Source organism: Cyrtonyx montezumae, unplaced genomic scaffold (assembly GCF_038088225.1).
Source record: "Cyrtonyx montezumae isolate F1298 unplaced genomic scaffold, pur_monq_1.0 scaffold_2, whole genome shotgun sequence".
Lineage (NCBI taxonomy): Eukaryota > Metazoa > Chordata > Aves > Galliformes > Odontophoridae > Cyrtonyx > Cyrtonyx montezumae.
The window spans coordinates 19,136,686-19,149,820 of NW_027071936.1; the positions used below are offsets into that span (position 1 = coordinate 19,136,686).

Consider the following 13,135-nt stretch of genomic DNA (forward strand, 5'->3'; position numbering starts at 1 on the left):
TTAATATCAGATCACACATGAACTGGATAAGAAGAACTACTTTGGAGAGTCTTTGAGAAACAGGAGCCCTGTGCAGCAGAGAAGTTTCTGTGCAAACAAGAAACATCTTTTCTCTGAGCCTGTTCTCAGAACCATTCAAAGAACCAAAAGGACCACAGTCTTGTAGCTGAAAAGCACCTCCAGTACAGAATGCAATTACAGAGAATTGGTGTGGCAAAATAAAACAAAACAAACCAAAATAAAATAAAATAATCCAGTTGTTTTCTGGGAGGTTTGAATGAGGACGTCCTGCTATTAGTGTGTTTCATTGATTTTTAAAATAGATTGTTGGGATCAATGAAGAGTAGCCAAAATAGTAAATATGGAGAATGTTGCAGATACCCCATACCTTACTGAGACAGGACACCGTTATTTTGAGACTATACATTCAGAGGTTTCCTTCTACTGTTCATAGGCTAATACGATAGGGTGTGTTTATTCCCCCTCCTGCCTTGAATTACTCAACACAAGGACTGGTCTATAGAGTGGGAAGTTACTGTGGCTTCAGGAGCATACAGACGAATTGTTATTCCATACTGAGTGCTCATAAAGACACTTCTACTAAACATAAGCAGATCACACAGGGGCACTCATTACCACTTCACTGCTTCCAACTCAATGAGAATTAAAAGTATCCACACCTGGAGCTATCACAGAAAACCTGCTGTCTGTAAATCTTAGCTTGTGCAAATAGCTATAGCTTGCTTCTGTACATAGGCTTAGAGAAGGCAACTGTTCTCTTTCTGAATAGTGAGAAGACACAAAATTACTCTGTTTTCTACTCATTCCACCAGTCACTGGAGGGGACAACTGAAGAGTTTCACAGAATATCCATGTCTTTTAGTTGAATGTGTGTTCATTTCTACCCACTTGTGCTTACAGAGTATATTTTAAGTTGTTCCCACAGTAGCTCAGAATTGAAATAAAGTGGAAAGTCAACAGTGGTTAGCAAACTGAACTACTCAGTCACAGTCACTTAGTCAAATGAAGGCTGAGTTTTCACAGAATCACAGATTGGATGAGGTTGAAAGGGACCTCTGGAGTCACCTGGTCCAAGCAGGAACACCTGCTGCAGGATGCCCAGGACCACATTTAAATGGCTTCAGTACTTCATGAGTAATATCTTTGTATTTGTGCTTTTGTATTTGGTTTCATCTATTTTTATTACATTTTAATTTGTGAAAGACTTCACAAGTAGAAGTACTTTTATCAGAGGCCAGTAATGCCCATTCATGGTACCATAACAACTTTATCTGTCCTAAAACAAAAGCATTTAATCCTGTTAACAGAAGACATGCATCAGCATCTTTGTAAACATCCTGCAAGAATGTCCCTCAGAATACTCAAAAGGACAAAAAAAAAATTGTAATGCCAAGAATGTGCCAAAACAGAGATGAAAATAAAGCTTAGTTTCTCTCACAGTTTGCCAGTCTTCTCTTACCCAGCCTAAAGTTCATTGCTCTTGGTGCCAGAAAAGTAAAAATACTGTATAAGCAAGTATGGAGAACTCCATGGAAGTCACATCTGATCAAAAAGTGACGATGGCAAATATGTTTCTTGTTGTACCTTGTTGACCACAGTAAATCATGAATATTGAACCCTAAAACCCTTAAAGCTGGATTATTTTTGTATCAACATTTCAAGTGGGGATGTTCTCATCTTTCCAATATCCACTTTTTTAACAAAGCAATTATTCAAATGAAATGCTGTACCATACCACCATGAGATTTATACAAATGAAGCAGTAACAGAGGTCACTCTGAGCAGCGTCAGCACAGCCACATGGCAGAACCTGTACAGCATTTCTAAATTCCTTGTGCTGATGGTGTATAATTGCTTATAGGAACATTTAATTTTTTGGTGAACATACTTATTCTCAAACCTACTGTTTCACAGAAGCTTCATATACACCACTATCGCCAGCTACAGACTCATCAGACACAGCAGCAGATACACAAGCTGTCTTCTCTGCAAGCAGATGACTAGCTGCTCTTCTTGGCAAGTCAACACCTATGAAAAGAAAGAAGAATGAAAATCAGTCCAAGAGATTAATAGTCAGAAGAAGAGACGTGCATAGCTTAGAAAGTTGTCAAGCTGAAAGCAGTGACCCTTAACTGAGTATCACAGAGTAGTTTTGTTCCACATCATTAAACATTCTGAGACTGTATTGCTGGTTGCACATATTTTGGCTAGAGATATATCCAAACTGATGAACTTGAAAATGTACAACTGTTATTCCATTCCAAAATTCATGCTTCTATCGTCATCTGTATCAGCTGAGCTAGTTATTATTCTTCATTATCTTCATTATTAACTCCCATTATCCTGATCTGCGAACCTTTATTTGCTATGTTCACACTGTACACTACAGAAACACTTCAGCTACGTGCAAAGTGATTGCCTACTCTTTATTAAATATTCACAAGTCAGACAGAAGCACTCTCCCCGGAGATATAACTACTGAAACTAATGAAAAATACCCTCTGGTTTTCCATCATGGAAAATTTTATATTCTACTGAGTCTTTACTACCAACTAGTATTCATCTTTAACCTTCAAGCCGTGTTCGTACACTAGACTCAGGCAGCGAAGCAGCGGCATTCACTGAAAGCCACGTTCTGCAACTCAGTTAGTTGAGGGCCTGTGCAGTACTGTCATCTGCCAAGGGGTGAGGATGTTGGTATGCATGATGATTCCCACCTGAATCATGACTTTACATCTTGTTAAGATGTTTAAAATTTAAGGCTTCAGATTAGATGATTGATTGCTGCATTTGTGCTTTTACTTATGGCACCAGGAATGCTTTTTCCTTGATGATGAAGTGCTCTTTCCCTTCCCCCCCTACCATGTGAGGGGTGAAGGTGATGACATGATTTATTGATTACCCTTAGGAATTACCACAGCAGCCTGAATTGACTTTGACAACGACAGAGACTGACTGTGGAAGAACTACATGATATTCCAACTTGGTTTCTGACAGCAGGGACATGTACAGAAGGGGAAATGTATGTATGGTTCACCTGTAGAGAAAAGTCAGAGACAGACAGACAGGTTGGTGAGCCCTATGTCTAAATAGGCAAGGCATATCATGACATGAAATTACTAGTTGTACTGTCTTCAGCTGTGCTTGTCTTCCTCCATATTAAGATTCTGTAGTATCTGAATTCATAGCCTTGTACAACCTATATGTTAGGCTGAAATATTCCATGCAGGTTTTATGCCTCGGGCTGAGTTTGCTGAAAACCTTTCTACTCAGCACTGCAGCAGTTCCAAGAGAGAAATTAGAGTAGAAACTGAACCAGCCCCAGCTCTATACCTCACTTTTAACGTACTGAAAGCCTCGCCGTGAGGCCCATTTTACTCTGGAAACTAGTGGTACAGGAAGCTTAATCAATTTCTGTCTTTTCAAAATTGCTCATTTTGGCAGCCTTAATGGCCTCTCAAAGTTAATATTACCTAATTACCAACAATACTTCAATAACCCACAGTGTCATTCGTCCCATCTTCTTTAAAGAGAAGCAAGTTCTAGGATGGGATGGCTCATCCTTCTGGAAGTTACCTAGACTGTAGGGGAGCCCAGACCAGCACCACTCACAGATGGGTAAAAAGCTAAAAGCTATGGAGTCCATGTTAAAAATGGGCAGAGCAGTGCTGTAACTTACATGGCGTGTGGTAACTTTTCTTTCTCAACTTACATCCAAAATGAACTACAGATCTTCTGGTGACAACAGATTCAAATAACTGTGTACACACACACACACACACACACTTAACTGCTGAGCCCAGAAATTTCCTTCACTGAGGAGCCATGCTGGTAACTTATTCTTCAGGAAGTATCTGATTTCAAACTGAAAAATTGCACAAGGTATTTTTGCTCTGTCCTCAAACGTTCTGGCAGTACTAAGGACACCATGCATCCTCCTTGTTTTCGAGATCCAGCTTATGTTTTTCTGTCGTTTTTGAGAACAGAAAGTCGCAACAGCTACTGAACAGATGTGGATGGAATATGGTGCTCACAGCTCTCTGCACCCACAGCTACAAGATATGAGGTGTCCCTCAGAATAACTGACTGCCCACAGTGGCAAATCTGTGCCCGTCAAGCTCCACTTCAGTTACAGGAGCTATTTCTCCTCAAAAGCCATTTCTTTGTTCAAAATCTTTGCGTTCTGTATACATTCTCACGTTAGATTTTTTTATTTTTTTATTTTTTACACATTACCTGAATTTCCTTCATGTAGAGAAGACAGAGGCTGCCTAATGCTTTCATTAAGATCTTTATCGTCTGTAGGAATCTGAGATCCTGCTCTGGTTTCAGAGTCCAATAATATTTGGTTCTCACAGAGACTAATGCCTGCAAAATCACAGTCTTCAAAGTCTGTAGTGAGGTGATGCAGAGGAGAGTTTTGAGCAGAGACAGAAAATGCAGCTTCTAAAACCAAAGGGGAGCCTGGGGGAGACAAAGAAGACAGTGAAGACCTGGAAGACAGCGATGTCACAGATTTGGGAGGCTCAGTCAGTTTGGGCTGGTCTGTGGCTGAGGAAGAGTCACTGTAACCCAGTCTCCCATGGGAGCTGACCACTTCATTTTCATGGATAGTAGTGATAGGCCCAGAAGGAATGTAACCACTTTTTTCTTGCAAGATGAAGTCAAGCTTATACTGATAGTCCAAATCTGTTATTTGATCGCCTTGGTTATAATAGAGATCCGTGGAGCTGAGCGAGTTGAGCGACCCTCTACTTGATGTATTCAGAGATCCCCGGCTGGATGCCAGAGATCCCAGGCTGCTCCCTGACGACACAGACAGCGTACTAGCTGAGAGGCTGCAAAGAAAGAACAAAGACATCCACTGATGTTACTGAACTAAACAGCGCAAGGAGAGAGAAGATTGACTGGTAGGTGTACTGCAACGATTTCTTACAACAGAATGCTGCTTGGGGCTTTTTTTTGTTTGTTTTCCTCTCTTTTTACACACCCATACTTGTTTTAGAGCAGTGTGCCCAACCTGCACACCATCAGCACAGTGTGAACAGCTTATGGACTATTCCCAAAGCCCCTTTTCCCAAAGACAGCTGCAGCCTTAACGAACTGGTCTGGCAGTGATAGCAGCTCTGTCAGCTGCTCTGCTCCACCCTGGTGTGGGTGCTCATGGAGAGAGTCAACATCACAGCAATGCAGAGAGGTTAGGACAGCAGAAGACTGCTGTCACCCCCAGAACAACTTACGCAGCCTTCCCTCTGCCCAAGCACCTGGGAGAGATGGCAGCTCTGAGAAGCAAAGGATTCATAGCAGAACTACTTTGCATCCACTTCTATAAGCATGGTACAGGCCATGAACATGCAATCTTTTCATGTTAATAAGCAAAGGTAAGGAGCCCTGCCAGAGAAGCTGAGTGTCACTGCCTTGGCTCGGGAGGATTCTGCTGGGAAAAAAACATGTCAGGGAAAATAATTCAAGGCAGCCCCTTTTAAACACAGCAGCAGAGCTATCGACTTTAAAATTTTTGCCACTGGGCTACACAACTGCCTTTAACAGGACAAAGTGACACTTGAGTCCAAACAAACAAGATTACACAATGTATTTTAAAAAGCAGCAACATACATTTAACCAACTAATCACCAAGTAAGATGCAACTTACACAGTCTGTCTGGGATGACTGAAATAGCTGAGCCATGAATAGGACGGCATGGCTTACTGCAAGAAGATCTTTTATAAAATACTAAAACATATTATTCCCCTTAAAGCCCCATTTTGATTTCTACATTAAGATAGCTGGAGTTTGACCAAATTAATGATTTTTAAAATACATACAGCAGACACATCGTTTGATGGCCAAAGGTACAGTCCTAATGTGGGAATAATTTTTTCCTAGGACGTGTTGCATGTGTTGTTAAATATTAGAATTACCATCAGAGCAATGATTTTGAGTTCACAGTTACTGTAACTGATCACTGTTTTATTATCGCTATGAATTGCATGTAGCCAGAATCAGATTTTGAAACAATATCTGTCAGGAAAGTATCCTGCTGAGGACATTTCTCTGCTTACAGGAAGCACAAGTCAGAGCTGAAGAGAACCAACTCTTCTCACAAGTATTTACATAAATCCATATATCCATTTATTCACCAAGCCTCTGCAGTCATTATGCAGGCTACAGTTCTCCTTGTACACAGATGTCTAAGAAACAGTTTTGTCTCTTCAATGACAGCATATTGAGATCTGACCATTAAAGAATTCCTGATCTATTTACACTGAAGTAAGAAAATGTATCTCTGCTCAGTTACAGAAGCTATACAAAAAGATCCATTCAATCCAGTCTTGAATACTTTTGGCAAATAGAGGCATGCCAGACTCACAGGTGGCAACATGCTTGAAGCTATTACAGTTGTTTTTTTATTTTTTAAATAGTAAACAGATTTTGTTCAGCCTCCAGCTAAGAGAAAAACCTGAGAATGAAGTTTAGACAACCAAGGCCAATAGACTGTTGCTGAAATTAGTTTCCACGTGATGCAGTATGGCCTTACCTTCTAAGTTGTGAATGCAAATAAGTTGTCAATTTTGTAGTTTCTTCAAGCTTCTGTACCAACTCTTTTCTTCTTTCCTCCAATTTCAATCTGGAAACAGAAATAAATGTGAGTAAACTATGACTGAGAAGTCGTGAGGCTAAAATGCTTCACGGATAAGACACAAACAAACCGAAGACCGCCTGGCTGCAGACTACTGAAATCCAAGAGACTGCTCGCTCTCAAATCCTATCATGAAATCCTACCCACTTCAGCAGAGTGACTCCAACTGCAGAGCACTGAGTGCTGCAACAAACCTGCTAGGTGTACAAGCAGGCACAACAAAAACACGCTGGCATTAATTCTGATCATGCAAGAACTTGAGGTAGCACTGCAGGAAGTTTAAAATGAAAGCACTGTTTTTGATTTCAGAGTCTTCCAAAAAAGGCAAAGTACAGTACATCAAAGCAGGATCCCAATTCCAAGATGAGGAACTGTTTTCAGGAGTCCCTTGTAAACATTTCTACATTTCCAACAGCTTTTTCATCACCTCTGAGCAGTACAGCCCATTACCAAGGTTCACCTTTATTACAGAGCAGGATTATTGCCTCGTGCACAGCCAACCAGCCTTGCTCTAAGGCCACAAATGGCAGAATTCTCCAATTCCTTTTGACTGGCTGCAGAGAGAAAGGATTCAGTCACCTCTGCAGTGTCTTTTCCTTTTCTAACTCTCTTTTATCACTCAATTTGCTTCACCAAAATACACTGCCTTTCCCTCAATGGAGTAAGCTAAAGTCCTCCTTACTTGAGGATTGAGTTCTCTCCTAGCCCTGTTCAGTCAACTGATAGTAACAATTCTAAAGCAACTGATCTGAGGGATGGCTACTTTAAAAAGATTTGAGGTTCATCAACAGAAACCTTCCCTTTGCCCTCTTGGCATCTCAAGGACGTGCGAATTAAAATTCAACGACAGAAAACATCTCAAAGAACAAAACCAAAAATCACCCATTGCTTTCTTATGCAAACTGAAAGAAATACTCCAGAGTTCCCAGAATTCACTCTCCAAGCGTAAGATAGCAGTAAAAAGGCATTAAGTCCTCAATTCAACAAAGCATGAAAAGCACTTGCTTACACTCATGCTTATTCAGCGAACGAATCTGGGTTATGCAAAGGTGAATAAGTTACCCCGAGGTCAGGCAGGGTGTGAACTTCCACTCCACTGCATACGCTGTGTGTGCTCTTACACTGCAATGATGTGCTCATCTGCCAGTACCTGCTAACCTTGTTAAAAGCATACACAGCCCTTCATTCTTTGCTTATGTTCCCAAACCAAGAACTATGCTCGTCTGCGGTATTCGACATTTTTTCCCACCATTTTTTTTTCCACTATATAAACTCTTCTGTCTTCATTTAAAGCATAATCTATCCCGCTTTCCTCCAGCAACACTACTCTTCATGAACTTTTTTGTGAGTTATACAAATTCACAACATTTCACATTCCACAGCAAATTCAAGTATTTTTTTTTCCCTTCTATATTAGGCTAAATTCAAAACTTTTAAACCTTCTGAACTTTAGCACGGCACGATCTTTTATATGCCAAAGACCATGTGAACACCCAAACTATTAACAAGGTGAACTCCAGTTGCAACCCTGCTATCCAGAGAAATCTAATACTCATTGCAGGTGTGGCATGTTAGTGAGACACTCTTCCCCAGTTCTGGTTGGAAATTGTAACATTCAGAGGCATAAAATATTAAATAATAATAATAATAGTAATAGCTTGTAAACAGAAACTTAAATGGCACACACTTCACCTTCTTCAGGTGGAAATTTATGCGGATGTATCTGTTTATGAGACATAAGAGTAGAGGTCAGTTTTACAGACAAAAGCACAAGCAAGTAGTCAAACCATCCCTCTATCTTATTGACTGTGATTACTGAGAATATTTTGCCGAGGACTCCAGAAAAAATGGAACCTCCCTAACACAAATGCAAAGGAAAGAAAGCATCAAGCAGTTCTCAGCAGCCCCACAATCCAGATATTATAAACAGCTGCTGGAAAGCTCCTTAAAGCAGTGAGACTGTATCCTGTCTCTGCATTTTTGAAGCTGAGTTAAGTTCTGATTTATGCCCTCCATCTCCAAACTGACTCCAAGTACATCTACCAGTGGCAGATTCAACATTCAGTATAACCCAGGGCTACACCAACCACGTTTTTAAGTCAGAATAAGCTGCCTGTCTGTTTATTTTCTCCCTTAAGAAAAAAAAAAAAAAAAAAAACCACAAGCAAACAAACAAAAAAACCTTAAAAAAGGAAAAACTTGTCATATCAAGCTCTTGGCAATCTATAGCTTCTTACACTTTTGTTTCATTATCAGTACCAGCAGAACACTGGAAACGTAAGGTATTCATGAAACTTCATGAAATAAAATAGTGATGCAAAGACAGTGCTGTGCTTTGAAGATGCTGTATTTCCTCTCAGTAACAGAACCTAGAAAGAAATAAAATGCTAATGTTTGATCTGATGCAATTAACCATATGCTTTTCTTGAATGGGAGAGAATTTTATTTGCCCTTGGCATGTCAGACACCCAGGCATGGGAAAAATGATATGTCAGAACTGTCTTTTGGCAAAATGGTGCAATGAGGGTGTTTCCTAGCACAGTCTTACAATGCTGATTGGGTTACCTCAGTAAGGCAGGCGACATTAATATATACAACAACATTTTGTCATTTTGTTCTTATTGCTTTTTTATGTGAGCTAGAGGTTCCCATAAATTTATTTCCACTTGCAGTTGATGAAAAGTTCATTTGTGCCGGGCACCTTTGATTTTCTCTGACTCTGAACCTGGCTAATATCATATACGGTGGAAGTTGATTCAGTTATCAGTTAGGAATTGAAAAGTTAGGAAGGTTTAATTTTTATTCCCAATCCTCTCCCCCTCTTCTATTTTTTTTTTTGTGTTGCATTTTTGCAACTAATAAAACTCTTATTACAATAAAGGGCTTCAGATGTTGCAACAATCGAGATAATCTTTGTAACCTGAGTTCAAATAGTTTACAGCTATTATCAGAAATCAGTGAATGATGTATTGCCCTCCTGCTGGTATGTTGACATTCCTCAGTTATTTAACATCTGTCATAGGCATTTTCATGCTGGTAACAAATGCAGAGCAACTGATATTGCAGAGCACATACAGAGTGTTCATATTCTCTCTGAGTACAGAAGAATTCTTTGTGTCTCTGCCCAGTGGGCTAATAACAAATTTAATTAAGATCTACACAGAACACTTACTGAAGGAGAACGGCCTATCAAGGCACAGTTCAGGGCCTGTAATGAGTACAAAGGTTAGACTGCAGAAAGTGGCATTTAGTATCAGCAAAAACAACCCCTTACCTTTCAGCAAGTGCTTGACTGGGTGCGCTTTTTACAGACAGCAGCTCTTCTTCGAGCCTCTTTCTTTCTGCTTCCAGCTGTTCTAGCTCATCTTGAGTACGTTTGCGTGGTGTAATAAACTGGAGTTCTTTTAAAAGCTCTTCTTTTTCATTGATTAACATCAGCTTTTCCTTTTCCACATCCAGTGCCCCAGGCCAGGCCTCGCTATCTAACTTAGACAGTTCGATCTTCAAGTTAGCCATGCTAAAATAAAACATAGCAGATTTCTGAGCCCAGCACAGCACACAATTCCCAGAAGTCATACAATATTTTGAAGATGTAAGTACAGAAGAACTTCTTTTTAAACCCATACTTCTAATTAGTTTTACTTCACAAGAATGCAACTTTGCCAGAGATGCAAACTACCCATCCTGGCCAACATCTTCGCTGTCTGAGACGTCAGAAGAATGTACTTCTGAGGAGCACAAAGCAATTAACACCAAACTTCGGAGCTACAGTGCCCTAAATTCACCTGTCTCATATATGGAAGAATGCTAAAACAGACACCAATGCCCAAATACACTAGAAATGAGTTTCTCTTGCTCAAATCCTGAGTAGAATTAAAAGTCTTGACTTTAATAAAAGCTTTATCGAAAGTGATCTGTCTGGTAACATAGCAGTGGCACTTTGCTTTACTCATCAAGGAGTGTGATCTATTTCTCCTAAGCTGTGGGAGACCATTCAGCTCCTCTAACAGTGAGGAACACTGTTAAAAGAATATGCAGAATGTCAAGGTGCTCACTTTAGCAGTAACTATATGCATGCAAATCTCGAAAGGCACATGCAGTGTTTTCCTCTGCAATTTAAAGAGAAGGCAATATGACAGTGGCCACCTAAAAGAAAAGTAGATGAATAACTCAGAAGTTTTGTGCAGCTGCTGTTCCTGTTGTAGCTGTCCAGTCACAGAGTTAGGATACCCAAGACCTGGTTATCCATACAGATAGCACACATAGCAGTAGGAGAAACCTCCGTGCATTATTACACTATACGATAGCTTGGTCCTGACCAAGAAAGGTTACTTCCAGTATTTAGTCACCAGAATCACTTCACTGTTGGGCTCAGCTGCACAGCTTATAAAGGGTAGGTTTTGCAATGGACTTATTGTCTGCTGGGAATTATATAAAGCATAGCAATTCCCCAGTATACGTTCCACATATCTATCCAGATGATAACTTTTAGTCACTTCCAGCCTTAGCTGCACCTGAAACAGCTACATAAAACTGTGGAAGCTCTGAACTCTGTAACAGCTCTGAGCTTTCCACACCTCTTTGTTGTAGACTGTGAAAAAGGCAGAGAAAGGAACAAAAGAGAAGGACATTTTCATTCTAGGGCAAGAGAATCTTATCTGTTGCTTTTACTTATTCCTATCATGGCAAATACACTTAAGCTAGCTCACCAGCTGATACAAGTCTGTGCAACTTCAGCATTAGCAGGTAATGACCGTGCCATCTTGCATCAGCCACACACGCACTACTTGTTTTGTATAATCTTTCCATTGTCCTGACAGATTTCTAGGAAAACACTCTTCTTCTTTCCAGTCTGTTTTCTGCGACTAATGAAACTAATAATAAGCATGCTATTTTGCATCTCATTTCTTAATTTACAGTACATTATGGCATTTATTTATGATAAAAGCTAAGAATAGTTAATATGAAATGTAACTGTCCTTCTGCTCATACTAAAAGCTAAAGGGGAAGCTCTTCTTTCTTCTTCCATGGGCAGCATTTCCTTCTCACCTGCATCTCAATGAAAAAACAGCTTTAAAACCAGTTCGAATAAAAAAAGACCACCCACCAAATTGCTGCAAGAATAAGTTTAACTCCATGAGTTTTTACAGAAAAACAGTGCAGAATAACTCAAATTGAAATACAATCAGCAGTGTTACCATTAACAAATGGTAGGGCGAAATGAAATGAAGCATTTCAACATACTTTGCAGCTGTTATATAAATATATATAATTTATATTCAGCAGTTCTTTAGAGGAGCTGTACACAGAGGAAAAACAACTGAATCATTTCAGATGGATAAGGTGTTAAGATTTTCATCTCTAGGTCACTGATTCCTGCTAGCCTTGTTCTGAAAGTAGCTGCTGCTGACAGCTGTTTGATGGCCTAAGGAATGGGATGATGGTCTCCCAACAATTCTTTTGCTCCCTCTGTTACAGATAACTCTCTGCTGTTCTAACTGGCACTTCTTTTCTGCTGCCTCATCAAGAAAGGCAAAGGACTACAAGGATATGAAAATTGAACTGGTTTCACACTTTTGAGATAGTCCTTGCTCAACAAGTCAATAATGTATGTAGCTGGAGTTTCACCACATCAGGATATAGCTGTCAGCATGCTATATCAGATCCTCCTGAGTAACAACTGCAGCTTGACAGTGAATGTGGCATAGCTGACAAACTCTAAATTTATCCAATTCTTTATTTTGTCAAAGTCAGTAGCTTCTACTAATTTAAACAACATTAAAGTTTGCACCATATAACTTTATGCTGTCCTCAAAAACCCAAGGCAAAATTTTACCACTTCAAGAGGCTCTGCTGGATAAACAACATAAAATAAGCAATGCAAAATCATCTGATAACTTCCAAATAGAGATGTACACTCATTAGATCTTCTTTCCTTTTTTTTTCTTTTGTTGTTGTTGTTTTGTTTTTGTTTTGTGTGTGTTTTTGTTTTTTTTTTAACATAAAGCAACTATGAATTTGCACATTTAATACTTCAGACGAGATGGTCAATACTTATTAACTTACAGTGGCCATAATAATTAGGGGAGATGCAGTTAGATATTGAAGTTTGGTATGCATCTTCATTATTCCAAGATATGCATGCTTTATTAAGTTCACCCAGTAATCACTAATAAAAACAGTATGTTCCGACACTTCAGTGACTTCAACTGTGCCTTCAAGTAATCTGACTGTCTTATTTAAAGTGCAGAGGAATATTCATTATTTGGACATTTTTAGATACAATTGAATGAAGACACCATTGAAGAAGTAAGTTAACCTTAAAACACACTGATGTTATACGGAACAAATACTTGGTTATGCAAAGATCAAGTACTTGATCTACTTCAATTCTGACCCATTTTCTTGATGAATTTGTGAGAAAGTAAGGATTTATGCTGTAGTTGTCCAGACTCTAATTATAAGGCTTTTTA

The 13,135-nt window shown here is 39.5% G+C and overlaps 1 protein-coding gene across 2 annotated transcripts in view; it reads right to left on the reverse strand.

The window, feature by feature from the left end:
- Positions 1-13,135, reverse strand: part of WWC2 (WW and C2 domain containing 2) — an 84,623-nt gene that overhangs the window by 19,727 nt on the left and 51,761 nt on the right. For both annotated transcript variants that reach the window (XM_065736535.1, XM_065736536.1), the window contains exons 9-12: positions 9,937-10,179; positions 6,561-6,650; positions 4,258-4,859; positions 1,926-2,049 (exon numbers count right to left, since the gene is read on the reverse strand). In XM_065736535.1, coding sequence (XP_065592607.1) covers positions 1,926-2,049; positions 4,258-4,859; positions 6,561-6,650; positions 9,937-10,179 — 1,059 coding nt within the window. The remainder of the gene's footprint in view (positions 1-1,925; positions 2,050-4,257; positions 4,860-6,560; positions 6,651-9,936; positions 10,180-13,135) is intronic.